Source organism: Polypterus senegalus, chromosome 12 (assembly GCF_016835505.1).
Source record: "Polypterus senegalus isolate Bchr_013 chromosome 12, ASM1683550v1, whole genome shotgun sequence".
NCBI lineage: Eukaryota > Metazoa > Chordata > Cladistia > Polypteriformes > Polypteridae > Polypterus > Polypterus senegalus.
In genome coordinates this window covers 164,892,621-164,912,599 of record NC_053165.1, presented here as the reverse complement: position 1 = coordinate 164,912,599, position 19,979 = coordinate 164,892,621, and the positions used below count along the sequence as shown (strand labels likewise).

General features: G+C 42.4%; 1 protein-coding gene across 1 annotated transcript; it reads right to left on the bottom strand.

Moving 5' to 3' along the window:
• Positions 1-353: 353 nt before the first annotated feature.
• On the bottom strand, positions 354-18,094 carry LOC120540141 (sialoadhesin-like). The gene is made up of 9 exons (XM_039770648.1): positions 18,029-18,094; positions 14,606-14,804; positions 11,908-12,255; positions 7,344-7,631; positions 4,624-4,908; positions 4,391-4,472; positions 3,281-3,290; positions 3,101-3,202; positions 354-2,222 (listed from the first exon to the last, which is right to left on the bottom strand). Exons 2-9 carry the CDS (start codon positions 14,649-14,651, stop codon positions 2,148-2,150), a joined length of 1,236 nt encoding a protein of 411 aa, XP_039626582.1. The 5' UTR covers positions 14,652-14,804; positions 18,029-18,094; the 3' UTR covers positions 354-2,147.
• Positions 18,095-19,979: the final 1,885 nt, after the last annotated feature.

Below are 19,979 nucleotides of genomic sequence, written 5' to 3'. Positions count from 1 at the left end.
TTCTGTTTTTCAACTTCCTCTTGTTTTTGGCTGTGGCCTGTGTAAGTGACGATTTGTGATTGTTGTGTTTGTTTGGAATACCAATTTGTTCCTTCGTTGTAGACTGTTTTCAACATAGCTTATCTTGCACCATTCTGTGTTAAAACTACTCACACTGGTTTGTATTCTTTGTTTTTCAAATCTTCACTTGACAGTACAGAATCTGAGTCACCAACAATAAGCCAGGACTATTTATTTTGATGACAGCAACAGTCGATATTTGATGGTTTGGAGTCGAAAAGCAGTTCCACATATGCACGCTAGAGGGAACCATCACTGTCAAACCCTGGCTAGTAATAAAGGCAAACACAGAATCTCTATAAAATTAAAGATTTATTTTCCACCAAAAATGCTCTGTAATACACAAAGCTTCAAAGAACACAAAAGGCATAATGAAGTTTCATGAAGTCACAGCATACATAGCAAGTAAGCAGAGTCACAATACAAAATCCAAAGATGTAATCAAAAAGAGCAAAGCAGAAGGTTAAAAATATCCAGAATTATTCAAAGGCACAAGAACAGAAAAAAATACAAAGAAACTCACTGACTACCTTACGCATTCAAAGTGAACAGCCAAGAACTGTGGGAAACCCACCGGATTTATGGCAGTCCCTCCCAGTGACCCCAGTTCTCGGGGGAATCACCCACAAAACAGATGGAACATAAACAAGGCAAAGAAAATACAGCAGATAATAAACAAAAGAAACATTAACATAAGTAAATGATTCAAAACTTAACGAAAAGGGCATCAAACAAGGATTTGAATTTGAAAATGCTGCGCTGCGAACGGAACTTTCTCGGTCCATATTGCAGTCATTGCTGCCATCTAGTGGATAAAATCAAACAAGACACTTTTAGGTGAGCTTTGCCCACATTTCTGCCTTCAAACTCTTATATTTAGACTTTGTGTCAACTCCCACTGTTACCTGACGGACTGCTGCACTTTATTTTATAGTCAAGGAGAATAAATGATAATATATCACTGTTTCATAATGGCAACAAAGCATGCTGATCAGCTGACCATGTCATTGCCGTCTTCTTTCCTCACTAAAAGTACTCCTCTGAATTTCCAGTTCAGTCCACAAATGGGACTATAGTGGTAGATAAGCTAGTCCTGGGAATGTCTGTAGTATTCACTGTGGTTTACCTGGACGCCCCACAGTAATGTCCTATGTGCCATTCCATCATCACTTGTGTCCTTAATAAGGGTTGGCTACCTTAACCTTCACTCTGCAATACGCTAATCATGGCCGCGGCTGGCGACCTCAGTTACCTTCGGAGTAAGGACTGAACCTTGGAGAGCCTTAGCAGGGCCAGGAGGCTTCACCAGAGCTCGGCTCCTGCTGCTAACATAAAAATTACTCAAATTAAACATTTCCAGTCGTATTTGAGGAGCTGTGAACCGCACGATTTTTTTATCCCCATTAAGCCATTGTTAACAGACTGGGGAACCTCATCAACTTTGTGTTGATGGTGTAGAAGAAAAGTAAAATATTTTTCAATAAAACCAAACCCTCATGCCAAAATGCTTATTTCTGATTGTAACTTTATTATTTTAATTGATAAATGGCCATAGAAGGTATGGCATTAATCATAATGAACTTCATTATTTCAGATACTGTTATTCACAAAAATGTCAAGCATATTGTTGAAAATTATTGATTTAAAAAACAAAAATAAATGAAATAGAGGCACTTTTGTGAAACAAACACGAGAAGTTTGACAAACAAGAGGTGGCCGCTCAGCTCATGTGCCGCCCGCTTGGTTGGCTAACTCGCCCAAAGTCTCATCCAGGTGGTCTTTATTAAAAGTCATCAGGGTTTTCACTTGAGTTCCTTGACTCACTCGGTGGTTTGTTTCGACCCCCCAAGGTCCATCTTGAGTGCTTATGGCATTGTTTTTCACCAGAGTCACATTTTTCAGTCAGTCTCCCCGTGATTATGGTGGGCTTATCTTCAGCCTGGCAACTCTAAAATGGCTTCATCCTCAAGTGCGCTGCCCTGGCCTGGTGTTATGTATGGAAGAGAGAAGAGGAGCAAAGGAGACTCAGTGGAGGCCAAATGTGCTTTCATGACAGACAGGCGTAGTGTGGCAGTCCATTCTCTTGTCTATGGCAGCGTTTCATAGATTGAAGATAACTTTGCTCCATTTAAGTCTTCATAATTATTTTCATCTTGAAATATCTGTTTAAAAAGAATAAGAGCAATAACGCATCTGTTCACAGTAACACAGCTAACGTCACCCCACGTCAAGCTGCCACCATAATAAGTCACCTCTGCTACGTCCCACTTAAAACAAAGCTGAACAGAGCACCCCGGGTGAGGCCTCACTACTGCGCTATGAAGCTTCAGCACAACTGACCTTTGACTCGGAATTTTATCATTTACTTGTCGTTTTATAATTAATAAAGTCAAACCTAAATGTACTGTATACACTCGCTTTTACATTCTCCCACAGATAAGTCGGGCCTTGATTTTATTGTATAATTTCCGGTATTTTATAATGTCAGTCGTATAAGTCGAATGCAGAAGACTCACACTATTGGTCCAAGATAGTATGATATGCTAACGAGTGCCCACCTGAGAGAGTAACCACGGGGCACACGGTCTTTGTTTTCTATTGTGCCTACGTGACCACACAGTATTTAATACCCACACTATTCCGAAGCGACATTGGCACTATTTGTGTTTTTTTGTGTCTCACAACCTCATACACCTTTATCGTAAGAACATCCTTTATCTACGACGGAGCATGCGATCAGAAGAAAATATGAAGCTGGTTTTAAATTAAATGTCGTTGAAGTGGTGAAAGAAATCGGTAACTGCGCTGCTGCCACAAAATTCGATGTGTCTGAGAAACCGATGAGAGATTGGAGGAGGTGAGAAGATGGAAAAAAATAATATTAATAATAAGTGTCGTATTTTTGAACGGGCGTATAAGTCAGGGTCTGATTTTATGATCGATTTACTTATACGCGAGTATATACGGTAAATGAAACCTTGAAGATTTACAGGACCGTAAGCCAAGCAGCACCAACTCTAGTCAGCCACATGAAGCCCACCTGCGGGTTTGTGGCCGCCACACGACGTTGTTCGCTGCAGACCTTGTGGTTGGAGTAGACTGGCTGAGGAGTCCTCTCTTCTTGTTTCTTCAGCTGTTTTTTCTGGAAAATAAAACCGGCTGCTTTTCATTTCCTGTTTCCTTTCTGTCATTTAGAAGACATAAACACATCACGACTTACCTTGTATTGCCTTGAGGACACCAAGAGCATGAAGAGGAAGAAAGAGAAAGAAATAAAAAAAAAAGAAAAGTTAGAGACAGCGACAGGCTGGGAATTCAAAAAGCTGATGTTCTACCTTTGACTGAGCATGAAGGTTTGACAGGACCACCATAACTAAAGCACTCTCTCTCTCTCTCTCTCTCTTTATTTAAAATTAATTTCTTATCTCTTGATTACACTGAAAATAATCTGAGAACGAGAGAGTGTGCTTTTTGGGAATCGCGTCTCTTCTATTGTGTTCCGCTCAGCCAGTTCCTCCTCTTCAGGTCAGGTCCTTTCATTCTTACGCTCTGCACTTCCCATTCCAAGTACAACACAAAAGCACACAAGCACGTTTACGAGAACAAATACCCACCTTGACGTTTTCATCTGATGAAGTCTTTGTCAACATGAAAATAAATCAATAATATGTAAAGTGAATGGTGATAAGGAATTGCTATACACAGTGCTGGCACACGTAATGCCAAATAATGAATTAGTTAGTTAAGTTTAGCTTACTGACACTTTGTGGAGTTTACTTTACTCTTAGATCAAGCTCTTCTATTGATTTACATGGACAGGAGATGGAAAAGGTGCTTTATCAGACAGACAGACAGACAGACAGACAGGGAGCCGCCTTCCAGGCTCTTGTTAGGTAAGAAGTTCCACCTTGGGACGATTGGGGGTGCTGATGCTAAAGGCATTCATGAATCACTGAAGAGAGACACTTAGATCCACCCTGTGCCCACAAAAAGACTCTGCCCCAATCTGGCTGGCACCAGAGAGCCAGGTGTCAGACCCTGACCAGCGAAAGAGCAGGACTGTGTATCTGAAGCCTAAGCCATGCAAACGTCAGACCGAATGAAGCTAACCAGAGCCAGTTAATTTTCAATTGTTTTGCTGCCTGCTAAGATTACATGGGGTGACCAGGCTGGCGCCACGACTTTTAGCCTGCCTACGACAGTTTGTGCCTGGTCATGTTACCATAGAGAAGACAGTATATACTGTAAGAGACAGATATAAAAGGCACTACATGTTGGACAGATGAGCAGATAGTAAAGGCGCTATATCATAGATATTTTCAACTCCCACCTTGTCAGCGTATAGACGAGCACACTTGTGAGCGCTGCTATCAGGAGGGCTTCAATTCCAATGATGATGTACGGAGCTGGCGCTGCAGACACACAAGACGGAGCAGAGGTTAGGAGTCTGCGCTGACACAGCCCATTGCCGCACCCACCACACGACGAACCCCATGCGTCTAATCTTAAAATGTCTCTGCTATTGGAAATGACGATTATTTTATTATGTTTTAAAAGACTTACTGTCGGTAATGGGAAGACAATCCACCTCCAGATTGACAGCTGGGGAGTTCTCTTTGCCCCAACCATTGTCGCCTTTGCAGAAGTAGACCCCTCGGTCCTGCAGAGTCACTGCTGGCAAGGTCAGATTCTGCTCAGAGCCTAACGTGGAGACGGTGGTCCCGTTCACTTTATACCAGGTGTAGTTGCTGGCCGGGTTTGCCCTGGAGGTGCAGGTCAGTGTCACAGACATGGTCAGCAGTATTTTACCAGAAGGATTAATTGAAGCCGTGGTGCCCCTTGGATGATCTGAAAGGAACAAAATGTTCACGTTTTTACACTTCAAGACATTCTAAAAGTATGAATGTATTTTACGTGTTTATTTTGCTTGACTATATTTAAAGCGATATTTGTTGACTTCTTAAATTTTTTTTTAAATATTACGTTCTCAATGAGAAGCTTTTGGAGCCCACCCAGTGGCATTGAGAACAAGGCAGGAAACAATGCTGGGGAGGCGTCAGTTGGCTTGGCCTCCAGTTCTTGCACCAGTCAGTGAGGGGTTTCCTTCCTCAACACTTTTGGGGGTACCTTAAATATTTTGACCACAAAGCTCTCCTCTGCATTGACATTTCCCTATCACATACCATTTTATTGCAATTGCTTATTCTTCCCTCTCATATTATAAATATACGCGTGTGACAACCACAATTGGAGCATCTGTGGTGATCTAAAGCAGGGGTCCTCAGCTCCGGTCCTTGACGACCACCGTGGCTGCAGGTTTTCATTCTAACCCTTTTCATAATGAGTGACCTGTTTTTGCACTAATTAACTTCTTTTGAATTCATTTTAACTGACTTGCTCCTGAAGAGGGCGGCACGGTGGCACAGTGGGTGGCGCTGCTGCCTCACAGTTAGGAGACCCTTAAGGGTTCACTTCCCGGGTCCTCCCTGCGTGGAGTTTGCATGTTCTCCCCGTGTCTGCGTGGGTTTCCTCCCACAGTCCAAACACATGCAGGTTAGGTGCATTGGCACTCCTAAATTGTCCCTAGTGTGGTCTCGGTGTGTGTGTGTGTGCGCACCCTGCAGACCCCCGTGACCCTGTAGTTAGGATATAGCGGGCTGGATGATGGATGGATGGATGCTCCTGAAGACTCAGACCCCTTAGTTGTTTCTTTTTCCTTAATTAGCAGCCAAACAATAATGAGATACAAAATGAGCCACCACAAATGGTGTCCATCGTACAATATCTGAACATAAAGAAAGAGGAAGGTCTCAGGAATGCTGATCTGCTCAGGTCCACAAAACATTTTAATGGAGGTCTTAGAAAGGAGAAAATCCACAATTTCAGAAATGTCTGCTATTGCACAACAAGAGCAGCAAACAAGCCATTGAATAAAAGATTAACAACAAGAATCAGAGCTTAATTGGGCAACTGGGTGGAATGAAATTGGTTGGAGTTTGTGGCCCTGACTTAGTTGGTCTTCTGTTGGCGACTTCACCTCACATTTCATTTCTGTTTGGGTGCCATTTAAGGAGAGAAATGAAGCAATAAAGAGGAACATTGACGAAATTCAGGGGGACAAATCTTAAAAAAGCAATTCAATTCAAATGAATTCACAAGAAGTTAATTAGCAGCACAAACAGGGTACTCATTAAAAAAAGGGTTAGAATGAAAACCTGCAGCCATGGTGGTCCTCCAGGACCCGAGTCGGTGACCCCTGATCAAAAGGTCCTGGCCTTGCAGCTCAGATATTCCAAGTACAGCAAATGGAAGAGCCGTGCCTGAGAGTCTCATTACATTAAAAAGGACTGGCCACTCCGTGAGCAGTAAAGAGCCTCTTATTGGCCCGGAGATCTTCATATGAAACTTAAAAACTGAGGAACAATTTACTGAAAGTGATTAACAAGGAAGGTGAAAGATTTCAATATCTGAGGCAGATTTTTCCATGAAGAACTCATGCCAATAATAAGGACGTCCACCAATCAGACACGTCATCAGTGACAAGCGGTTTGAAGATCTGCTAGTGGGGCTGGATGAATTTTAATGAAAGGCATTCAAGGATGTTGTAGGGAATTTTCATGGCAACTAGAGAGCACCAAAGCTGGCTAACAACATGCTTGAAACATACAAAGCCATGAAGTGCAACATTCACACTTGGACTTCCTCCCTGCTAATCTTAGTGCAGTCGGTTTTCAGCAGGGCATTACAATGATGGAAAAGCGGGATCAGGGCAAGTGGGATCCATCAATACTGAACGACTATTGTAGGACACTGAAACGAGAAATATCGGATGCCAAGTACAAATGAAAAGCAGCAGCAAATCAGTTTATGTCAGTTGAACAAATGCAGTGTGTCGGCACCATTAAGTGAATAAACACACTAAATTCAAGAAAAGTTCATTTCACATTTCTCCGAGTTCCCACATAATATGGACAGTCTGAAATGATATTTACATTCAGCCTTAAGCTGTCTAGCTTAGTCACCAAAAGTTTTTGAGGAAGGAAAACTGACTAGTGATCTAAATGAAGCTCCTCTATGAGACTCCATGCTCACTCCAGGCGCTCTTGCTAGGCTGATATCCATATGAACGTTTGTCCCAAATCAGTACCATATCAGTTATCTTTAAGTGTCCGCTCTAAAGTCTCCCATTCACATCTTGTCGTCAAGGTAGTGTAATGCCAGCTGATCAGAGTAACATCAATTAATAATGACATTTGGTTAATCAAAAATCACAAAGATCTTACAGTAGACGCTGAGTGTCAGGCTCTGCCCAGCACTTCGGTTATCGGCTCCCGCCAAGTACTGCAGCGTGCAGGTGACGTTCATCCCGTTGTGCAAATACAGAGCCGTGAAAGACAGATTTGAAATGACTGATTTTGTTCCATTTTCCACATATTGTTGTAACGTCCCGTTCAGTGTGTTGCTCCACGTCAGAGTCGGAGGCTGATAGCCACACATCAATGGAGCCTTGCAGGTCAGAATGCCCGTTGAGTTCTCCCTTATTGTATCCCCTTGGGTCAGCGTCGGCCTGTCTGGGAAGTCAACAAAAGCAAAATGTTTTAATGATTACACATTTTTCTTTTATCAGACCTAAAAATAATCAGGCTTTGATGGAGTGGCAATATCAGTGACAAAAATTAAAGCATTGGTTCCTGGGACCATCACATAGGTCCTTATGGTAAAGTGTTATCTTAGACATGCTGGATTGAAGGAATTTGATTGGTTGATTGAGTTGATTGTACGTATTTATTATATAAACACAGAATGCTGTAAAGTTTTGTCTTTTTTTTCAATATATTAAAATGGAGGACATGGGTGTTAAAAGATGGTGTCTTCAGGGATTATTGTGAATAAACAGAATGACCAGGAAAGTACAAAAGTAAGGCTAAAATCATAGAGGAGGTCAGAAAAAAGTAAAAATATGAAAATGAAAAATGTATCGGAGCCAACAAAGTGTAGGGGCAACCAAAACTCGAAGTCAAAGGCAAAAACACGTCAGCACTAAAATGAAACTCAACACTTGGCCTACTTGGTCTCAACTAACTACCCGTCAAGGTCTTCCGTTTATCTAACCAAAAGATAATTCCAAATTGAACGTCTGTCACAGTTATACTGGAAGTCCAGTGACATCGCAAACGTGACAAGTGGTCTTATTGTCTGTCGGAGGCTCTTGTCTAAGCTCATAGTGTCCTGGGAGTGCTACAAGGTTGGTCCTCCATGGCGTACCAAGTTCAGATTCTGGAGAGTAGTGTTGGTGGGATCTCTCCTGGTGTAAGGCTGAGGAGGAGGACGAGGAGGTAAAGAGTGAGGTTTTAAAGGAAGGCCATGGTCTGTAAGGGGCTAATAATGGTGACACTATTGTAAAATCCCAGTCTTGTGCTGTGGTGTTCAAAGTCAGGGTGTGCATTGCCATCCCGACCTATCACAGTATTTACTTTGTGTTCAGTAGACTAGATTACTGTAACGCACTCCTCTCAGGACCACCCAAAAAAGACATCAATCACTTGCAACGAGTGCAGAATGCAGCTGCTAGAATCCTAACTAGGAAAAGAAAATCTGAGCACATCACACCAGTACTGATGTCACTACACTGGTTACCCGTGTCATTCAGAATTGACTTGAAAATCCTGCTGATGGTTTACAAAGCCTTCAATAATCTACTCCATCTTATATCCCAGAATGCCTCTCACCTTACACTCCAAATCTTAGAATTCCAAGAGCTAAACCAAAAAGAAGTGGTGAGGCAGGTGGCCTTCTGCCGTTATGCACCTAAAATCTGGAATATGAGTTTACCGATAGAATTTCAACAGGCTGATATGGTGGAGCACTTTAAAAAACTGCTAAATTATTTTAACACGGCTTTCTTAGAGCTTCATTTTAGCGTAACCCTGATATTCTGCATATGCATTTAATTATCGTTTTTGTCGTGGCTCTGCGATCCGTGTTAACCTCTACGTTCTCTGCTGTTCTTTTTCTGGTTTTCTGTGGTGGTGATCTGCGCCCCCCCACCTCCTGATCAGGGCACCATGCAGTCCCTACATTGAAGTCCAGATGTCCACATGTCCACATCATCAACAAATTGTTTGAAGTGAACCCTGAAAGTCATAAGGACTGGCTGAGATCATTTATATGGTAGGTAGAATGCCTAGAGGGGCCTGGCTGGGTGGTCTCGTGGCCTTGAGTCCCCTGCAGATTTTGTTCATTTTTTTTCTGCAGCCCATCTTGAGTTTTCTTTTTTTGCTTGTTGTTTCTGTCCTCCTGGCCATTGGACCACCCTACTTTATTCTTTGTTATATAGTATTGCCTAATCTTATTTTTATATCTTTATAAACATTCCTTTCTTCATCTTGTAAAGCCCTTTGAGCTGCATCATTTGTATGAAAACGTGCCGTAGAAATCAATGTTGTTGTTGTGTGGATGCCAGGCCAGTGCAGCAGTGGGATGCACCCCAGTAAGTGTCCTAGTCAGACTGGAGTCCAGTGGCCCACTGCATTCAGCGAGTCATTAGAACTGGTGATGCGCTGAAGATGACATTTGAGCGTATTAACAAGTAACAGAGAAATAGCAGTCAAAAACACACAAGTAATCCTAAGAGAGAACTGGACATGAGCATCTGTGTACGCGTGAAATACAAAGTCCACCCTAAGTCTGGTTTGTGACCTTCTCTAGTGTCCTAGTAGGTCACACTTGGTGTTTAGCAGCACTGCATTTGGAAGATGCTTTGGGTTTCTTCATAGTTGGCCTTATCAATCAATCACACTCTGTAGTTGTTTTGGATTCATTGTACGTTTTCTACTGTTATTAAGTTGTCTTTTTGAAATGTAACTTTATTGATGAAATGGAGTGTTAACCTCCTGGAGTTGTAGCCCACACATAACCAACATCCTATCAGCCATTTTTAATCACTACTTTACACCATCTGAACATTGGCAGAGGTCAATTTATAGCATAGGCAGTTTTGGCCTTTACTTCACATGATAGCCAAAGTCTAGAGAAGAGCAACCAGGCTGATTGTATGATTATAGAATGATTATATAATTATAAAGGGAATTAGTGCAGTGGATCGAGACGGTGACTCTAATATGAGCTCAGCAGGAACACATGGACTTTTGTTAAAGGTAAATGTTATGTAAACCTTAGGAAGTGTTTCTTCACACAGAGAGCCACAGACATAAGAGATCAAGTAGAGTGGCAGGCAGGAGGACTTTAGGGACCATCAAAACTCCACTTGATGTTATTTTGGAGCGATTCAGTGGTAGGACTGACCAGCTTTGTTGTGCTGAATGGCCTGTTCTCATCAAAATGTTTGTAATGCTTGTGTTGGGGACTCCAATGTGATTTCGACATTTCAGAGATGTTCAGGGATGGTGCATCGTAGTCTTTAAATTGACCAGTCGTGACTGTGTATGGATGTGTGACTGATGATGAGCTAGGGCTCCACATGAAAAAGCCAGTGTTAAGAGTACATTAGGAAACGGAGAGTGCCCTGAATAAAACAGATCAGGAAAAACCAAGAGATGAAGTACTGAGAAGGGAACAGCAGAGAGCTGACAATAGGCGTGAGTCAAAAGTAGACGAGAGCAAAGAGAACCAGAATGTGAAAGATCAAGCAGAAAACTGAATTGCAGTCAAAAAAGCAGGCAGGAGCCCAGAGTCTAAATTCTTCATTGTTATCCTTTTTAGTGTTCACTACGCAACCAAGAGAAAGTGAGATAAAAACAGAATAAAATGGAAAGTAATGAGAGAAACTGTAATGAAACACTTATTTAAAATGGCCAGGAAAGCAGGCCGGAATCTCCACCAGTCTTACCAGAGTGGGATACACAAGAGCAGCAGGAGAATCAGTGAGAGGGGCTCTGCTTGCAAATCAAAGTTCTAAACCCAAAAATATATTCATAAATGTCCCAATGATATAAAAATACATGCCCAACTGGGGATGGGATGCCCGTAAACCCTTAGCTAGGAGACAAAAAGGTCAAATGAAGAATCTTTCTAAATAAAATATTCACCTCTAAACTTCTCTGTGTAACAAAAGAAATCCCAAAGAGCAGAAAGGCACAAAAAGAGTTACCTAAAAAAAGGCAATTCGGGTCAAGCAGAGGCCCAATATGCACAATCTATAAAGAGCGGTCAGAACTAAACACAAAAACCCAAGAGAACTCACCAACGCCCAGCGCATGCAGTGCACCACCTATAGTGTGTAGGACCAGGGGCGGTGGGGGGTCCCTAGAGGGAGATGGACAGATGGACTCGCCCCTTGGGGTACCACACACAAAATACAAGTCACTTGCTAGAACAAATTGTCATACCTAAAATCTAAAACAACATCAAAATAAACAAAAATACATAAATAAAGAGTTAAAAAGGAATCTGAACATAAGTCAGGGAGGGAAGCCAGCCTTAAACGTAACACAAATAATGAACTAAAATAAGCCAAAGTTTGCACAATAGGCTCTTATTGTTCCCCTGTGGGTCCTCACACAATATTCTAGCAGTCTGATTGGCTAATTCAGGTGTGTCCTTTTTAAATAATGAAGGCCCTGCGGCCACAGGTGGAAGTTTCACACTAATGGTAGGAAGTTCTGCTTCATACAAATGGCACACCAAGGAGAAGTTTACTAAAGCAGGGCAGTGAAATCCAACACCTTGGGTTCCTTCATAATTCAGCTTCTCATTTTAGACGCCTGTCAAGCTGTTCGGCTTAATGGCCAGCTCTTGTCCAGCCTGTTCTTATGTTCTTCATGCATCTAAAATATTTACTCTGTCTCTTGTACACCCCCCATTATTGCAGAAGTGTTTTCCTCTTACCTGTTACAGAAATTCTAACTGGATTAGTGGCGTTGTATCTCTGGTGGTTTCCATTGTCTTCAATGCTGAAATAAAACAATCCTTGGTGCTGAAATGTGATATTTGTCATCAACACTGTGCAATTCCCCTGTGTCAGGTTTCCAATAACACTGACGTTAAGGTTGCTCCAGTTAGCTAATGGTTGGCTCCCTCTAAAGACTTCAACACCAGATGATTCATTTATTCTCCAGACAACAATGGGCTGTGAGATCAACAAAGTGGGTCCGAAGACACAAGGAATCAACAGGCAGGAGCCGTTTAGAGCTTTCACCTCCGAGGACAGGTTGGCAGAAAACAGGCAAAGTGACCCTAGAAAGGAGAACAACTGCAGTTATTACGGTATACATTTACATTTATTAGAATAGCAAATGCTTTTATCCAAAATGACTTACAAAAGAGGTCCACATAACAGAGTGGACATCAGTGTGGGGGGAACAAGGGTGACAGGTCAAGTTATTACCTAAATGTCGTAACAGTAGCTCATCCTAGCCAGGCATCTGCACTTGTTACAGCGCAGTGGTTACCGTGGTGTGGAGTTGGCACCATCGTGTAGAGTTATGTGGACAGCCATTACTGGACTGCGCTCAGTTCAAACCCCTAAGACCGTCGCTAAGCTGTGTAGCAATTTTAGGAGCCCCTATCCTCGTTCAGCCCTCTTTTCTTTGTGGATCGGGGGCCTTCCACCATTTCAGGTCTACAAGTAGTTGCTTAGCTTGCTAAAGCCAGGAAACGACTGTATATTTTATTACGGTTAGATGAGGCCTACAAATAAGCAGGTTCTGTGAAAGAAACACGAAAAGCTGCTTTGACTCACAGAGCACCTCGAGAGAAGGAAGCTGGAGAGTCCGCATGTGGTGAGAACTTCAGTGAGGCTGCTATGCTTAGCATTTAGGAGAGGATTCACTCACGTTACAGTTGTCGTAATTGCTTGACCTTTGCGCCATCATGAAACAATGATAATAATAATAATTCATTCTCTTTATACAAAGGCGCCATTCTAAGCACTCAAGGACACCGAACAAACAATAAAATGAAAAGTACATTATAAACAGAACTAAAAGCACCAAAAAAAACAGAAAATATACAAAGTTAAAACCAAACAAAGCCACTGTAATCACAGAGAAAAAGCCATTTTGAGCAGATGGGTTTTAAGTTTCCATTTGAAAGTTGCGAATGATTCAGTATCTCTAAGCTCAGTAGGCAGTGAGTTCCAGAGCGGCTGAATGCTCCACTCCTCATGGTGGTTAGATGGGCGAGAGGGACAGTCAGGTGGATGGATGGAGGAAGAGGAGGATCTAAGATTACAGGAGAGAATGGCAACATGAAGAAGGTCGGGCGAGGTTATGAATGGCCTTAAATGTTAACAGCAGAATTTTAAAATCAATTTGAAACTTAATGGGGAGCCAATGAAGCTGCTGCAAGACCGAAGTAATATGGTGAATAAACGGGGGTCCGAGTGATGATGAGGCCAGAAGAATTCTAGACCAGCTGAAGATGAAGAAGGGGCCTGAGTTGCCTCAAAAGCTTGCAGATTGTAATCTTTCTAGTTTACCTAGTTTCTAGGTGTTCTTTTGCTTGACTTCTCACTACATCCTCTATCCAGCAGGGGGCGCTAGCTCCCTTGTTGGAATAAGTTCTTTTGTAATTGCGACGTGTTACATAACCCGAAACTATATAGATATGATATAAAAAGGCGATACCCCTCCCTTAGTGATACGGCGGTAAGAAATGACATAGGAGGAATAACTTAGCTTTCTTTAAAGATGGCTTACATTGCATAACCGACGAGGACGCCATGACAAGACCATTACCAAAGTGGGAGCCCGATGTATAAAGTCTCCCATTATTGTCGCTGCGCTGGAAGGATTTTCAGGACGGTATCTCCCAAAGGTGTGCCGGGCAATGTGCCAAGGCTTTATACTCTTTCTCCATGTTCAGGTGCCCACTTAGGTAAATCTTGCCATTCCAAACAAGGTAAAGAAGATCCAATGTCATGCTGACTCTGACACACAGAAACAGTACAATGCCCATGTCGCGGTTTGTACTTAACTTGTCTTGTCTTAACCAGCTTACCTAGCAGTTCTTACATGGTGGACTCCTGTGTGCTAAATCTGGCTCTGTGTTAGCGGTACATGTGAGTGGATTTATAAAATAGTTTTTTGTACAGAGCACAGTGACATATTAAACGTATATTCTGACTACATTTCCATAAATGGCTAACACCATACGACACCCTAGTACTACTTTAATAATGAAATAAAGGCATTAGAATGAGCCGTGAGGGTTTCAAGTGGACTGTCACATCCTTGTGAAAGGCAGAGCAGTTCTGATTATCAATCGAATTTTGAATTCATCACTTGATGTTTTGTGGGCTCATCACACATTTGCTTCTGTTAATTTAAATTTTACAGGTGAAGTTTAGGGTCTGATCATCATTTTAGCAGAATGACGAACTACGGCCCACCACTGACCTGAGGGAGTTTGGCCACCCCCATGCTAAACTATTTATTATTACAAATGTTCCAAAGAATCATCAGAGAAGGTGTCAAAAATGATGTAGGAGTTCTTATCATACAGGATGGACGGAGGCGTTAAGGAGGAGGAATAAAATAAAAGTCTTTTGGTTGGAAACTTCATTAATAATGATAGCGATACTCACCATTGAAAGAGCTGAGAATGAGCAGCAGACATCCCAACATCAACATCCTTCACATAGCAGACAGACAGTCTGACCAAGTAAAAAACAACAGCAGGCGCAGTAAATCCACAAACTTACAATGAGCCGTGCAACGTGAGGACTCTTGAGCCTTGTTGTACTTACTTACTTGATTTAGGTAGGCAGGTGAACTTTATGGTCCCTGAAGACACAAAAACATAAGACATTGTTACACAGATACAAGAAAAACAAGCAAAGACACGACAACTGATAATAGACTTGTCATCGGTAAACACGCTCAGAAGTAGCATAAAGAAGAGTAATTACCTTAAACTGTACACAACATAATGACAAAGAATTCAGCAGCATCCTCACAGGCAACAGAATTTAAAAGGCTTTTAGCTCTCGGAATAAAAAAGCTCTGAAATCCGGGGCTCATTACCCTCAGAAACCTAAATCTGCACCCTGATGGCGACAGCTGGAATCAAGGAGACTGGCATCGGTCTGACAGAATCAAGTCGGCCTCCTTTCTCATCGGTTTGTGATAACGGAGGGCTGCTGCAAACCAAACATTTGACTGCTGATTTTGATAGCGTTGTTAAGATGGTTTATGTTCTTCATGCTGAGGTTGTTGTGTATCTTCTAAACTCACTGGGGCTGACCTTCCACAGCTTCATACTATTCACTCAGGCAGATGTCCAAGGAGAGCTGAATCCACCGTCCTGCTCAGGCCCGGTTTTCACTTCTGCCTTCTTGTAAACGTTACCAGGAGCCTCAGCACCCGCATCATCTGCTTCACCGACAGCTTCACCCCCAGGCCATAAGGTCCATGAACTCCCGGTAACCTGATCCTGTCTGCCCTGTGCTGTACCCACCTGCTGGTTTACGGGTAATTCTATCAGGCGTTATATCTGGACTGCCATCTACATTGCTGTTTTACTCTGGTTTACTATTCTTATGTATCTTCTGCTACATCATCATTTTATTGTCTTACTGTATATTATTGCCTGTACATACTTCCCTGTGCCCATCCCTTCTCATTGCAACTGCGGCACAAGGACTTCACTCTACTGTCACAGCATAGCGTATGTGACAATAAAGATCTCTCATCTCCAATCTCAAAACATATAAACAACACATTCAATAAAAATATATTTAAAAAGTGTCATTATGGCTTTGTCCACTTTAAAGCAATTGAGTTTCCTAAGTCAGTCAAGCCGCGTCTGCCCTTCCAACAATTTTGTTCTGTGCTAAGCTAAACGTTTAGCCTGTTATCAGTGATTGTCCCGAGATATTCGTAGTGCTCTAGCGTCGCCACCATCTCCCCTTTGATTAAAGTTGGAAGGATGGCAGCACAGCACCTGAGATCTACAACCTCATCCATCGTCTCAGAGATATTTAGCTGTAAAAAGGGAACAATCGCACCATTGAGCAAACCCGTCAAGAAGAGGCCCATGGCTGTCTCCTTTGTCTTGTAAAAGGCGCACAATCGGTGGGTTTACATGTGCAGACATAACCAGGAGAGGGTGAGTAACCCAGTTAGGGTTTGTAAAAACCTGCAGTGTAATCTTCTGGAGTTGGCCAAACACTCCAACATCATTAAACGGCACAAAAAGAGTTAAACGTCATCATCGACCACCGTCAATCTGAAAACACGCATAAAGCCTGCAGTCATTTTCTTGTGTTTTATAAATACATTTAGCCCTTCATGTGCTGTGAAGTAAATCACGTTCTTCCCATTTTACATCTCCAACCTGAGCCCCCCCATGAACATTGGCCTTTGTGTCTTCAGTTTTATCAGATCTACAATATGTAGCTGAATAAAACGATATTTATCGAGTAGGTTTCAGTTACTGTGGTGGGTTGGCACCCTGCCTGGGGTTTCTTTCCTGCCTTGTGCCCCGTGTTGGCTGGGATTGGCTCCAGCAGATCCCCGTGACCCTGTAGTTAGGATATAGTGGGTTGAATAATGGATGGATGGATGGGTTTCTTTTACCGCGCTGCACACGTCTCACTCTCATCTGCTTGGCTGTGCAACTGAGCCCTGCAAAGGAGCGCCAAACCAGTGCAGGTGTTTCCTGCCTCTCACCCAGTGCTGCTGGGACAGAAACACTACTGTCACTTCAATAAAACACGTATTGGGTTGGATTACTCGATACTTTAAAAAGTCATCAGACAATGTAACGCACATTGCTTTTTGTTACCCTTCCGCTCCCTAAATTGTGCTACTAACTTAACACCGTATGTTCAGTTTATCACCATGTTATGTTCATTTGTGTTATTTACTATATTGGAATTATTCAATAAATAATTGATCCCAAAAGAAATACATTTATTTCTCAAATATTCAGACAAATTACTTCAACCAGAACAAGGAATAATGCGATCATCTCAGCATTTGCCTCAAATTGATCTTCTGGACGCATCTACCTGTGGCTGCTAAAAGTGTGCGAAGCAAACAGAGTGAGACTACAAAATCACCAGCTGTAACCCGGTGAAGTGTTGACACGACTGGGTTACTGGCAGTGAAATCTCCTTCTGTTAGCCTACTTTCTCAGAGATCAATAACAACCCGACGTCTCTAACCAGAATAAGGGTTAATGCGACATCCGCTACTATAAGGCAAACCTCAGGATATGTCAGTCCTTGTGTGAACGTCTCTCCTGCAGTCATTTCAGTTTAAGATAAGCAACTCAGGTGACAAGCAGCAGCCATTGATGTCATGAGGCTATCAGAAGAGTAGCCATTAACAATCCCTCTTTGTCTTCAGTTAGCTAAAAAGTCCAATTCGGGTCCAAGCAGAACTGATCGATCAGTTTGTCAGTTGACACGTCGGGCTAGCGAGAGATCTAAACAGCAGCCTGGTAGTTTATTGCTCCTTCCAAGTGCTCATACAGGAAATTCAGGGCTGTCCACATAACAGCCTTCCACAGGGCGATTCCCAGCGTCAGACCCTGAGTAGCCAGCACTCCCTACCGGACACAACTATGAAGAATGACTTCTCTGAGGGTTTACTATTCACTGTCACCTTTGCTCGCTTAATGCATAAAGTGAAATTTAACGCTGAGGAGGAGTAACATAACGTCTGGACTTTGAGCCTGTAAGACTTCCACAGCTTACTGTGAGGCTGACATGGCAGACAGTGTGGCTTGGAGGTCAAGGCCCTGAACCTTAAAGCACAAGGCTGTCGGTCCAAAGCCAAGTTCGGACTCACTTTGTGCCCCCCACCTGGTCCAGCAGTAACTCTTTTAGTTCAGTCTGAATTCAAGAGTTTCAATGTCTGCTACAAGTCATCTGTTACTTCCTTAGTGTGCGATCGTTCATCTTTTTAACTTCTCTTTGCCAAGCACTCAACGCTAAAACATTTTTATACATTTTAAATCCATGCTTTATATTAATAAACTAAGTACTGTTTAAAACACTTACCTGATGGCTTCACTCCGTCTTCTGAAACTGCCGGACGCTCCTGGTGTTCTTCTTTCTAACCCGATGGACTTCGATATCGGCTGATCTCACATGTCACTCCTGGCTCATTTACATGAATTGTTCCACATTCTGCTCGTAGTTAGTAGAAGTGTTAGATAAATCACAGAGTGTGCACGTCTACTGGAACAAGTCATTTCCATGTTGATTATATATCTACTATTCGTGTTGTGCTTACTTCTTTTAGTCTACGGTGTACGATGGAGAAAGTGATGACAAAGGGGACCTTGAGGTTCATCCTGCAGGCCCAGATCTCTGGTCCTAACACCAGGTGTTGACACCTGACCAGGTTTGGTTGTCCCACAGAGCTCAAGGTGTTATGTAAATAAAATTAATTCTTCTTCTTCTTCTTCTTCTTCTTATTATTATTATTATTTTAGTTACAATGGTCTGGCCAGTTTGAAGGCACTTGGGTGTGGCTGTTGGGTCTGATTGAGGGAGGGTGCAGGACTGACAGTGGGGGTATGATTGATGCTGAAAGGGGGGCAGTGTTATCGAGGGAGAGGGTTTGAGAAGGAAAGTGTTGTTGTATTACAAAGTCGCCGTTTCTTTTTTTTTCAAAAGCGTCTCTCAGGGCCAGAACAATGAGAGACTTACAGGCAGTCTCTATACTGTATATAAAAGTCAATGTATGTGTGTGTGTGTGTGTGTGTGTTACTGCATCACTTCAGAACGGCTGGAGCAATTTTCATGAGACTTGGCACACATGTTTCTCATTGGTCGACTAAAAATACCGTAGGGTGAAATCAACCCCTTCTGGGTAAGGTGGGAGGTGATCTTGCAGTCTTGTATGTATGTTGGCATCCAGCTGACACTCAGAACAACCACCAGAGGGCGAACTGGAGGTGACTGCCAGCATTCTTTATGTTTGAACGCCACCACCGCGCCCGCCTGTTGCTTTTGAAATTAAATTGAGTTGGCAGGTTCCAAGTGTCAACTGCATCATAACAATACTGTACATACAAGACCGCAAGACAAGCACATTAGTGAGTCTTCATTGTTTGTTAGTTTATTTTATTTTTAAAGTTGTGTTTTTTATTATATTTTTCTTAAACAGTTAAAAAAATATATTATTTTCCTCCCAGGTAACGGCGGCTGTTTCATAGTTCAGGGCGGCACAGTGGTGCAGTGGTAGCGCTGCTGCCTCACAGTTAGGAGACCCTTAAGGGTTCACTTCCCAGGGCCTCCTTGTGTGGAGTTTGCATGTTCTCCCCGTGTCTGCGTGGGTTTCCTCCCACCGTCCAAAGACATGCAGGTGAGGTGGATTGGTGATCCTAAATTGTGCCTAGTGTGTGCTTGGTGTGTGTGCCCTGCGGTGGGCTGGCACCCTGCCCGGGGTTTGTTTCCTGCCTTGCACCCTGTGTTGGCTGGGATTGGCTCCAGCAGACCCCCGTGACCCTGTGTTAGGATATAGTGGGTTGGGTAAAGGATTGGTGTAAATAGTTCAGATTCAAAGACGTTCATTTTTGCTGTTCCAGTAAGCTGTTCTGTGATCCCTACTTCATCCTTCTGTTTTTTGTTCTTTTCAAACCTGACGTGGAGGTTGCTACATTATTATTATTATTGTTGTTATTATTATTATTTTATTATTATTGTTGTTGTTGTTATTTTATTTAAAATCTGTAATCCTGATTAGACCTTCAATTAAACCCCCTAAGATGACACCACCTGAACCCCTGAGACCAGAAACATGTAAGAATCCAGACCAAAGTAGCATGAAGAAAGTTTATCTTATTTATTAAAGCACAGAAATCAAATACAAAGAGAAATGGTTCAAATGCAAAATATAAGCAATAATAAAAATAAAATTCTGACGACAGTTCAGCAATGGAGACAGAGATTCAGATCTTCCTTCCTATCTTCAAGACTGTTGCTCAATTTTTTAAATTTCCTT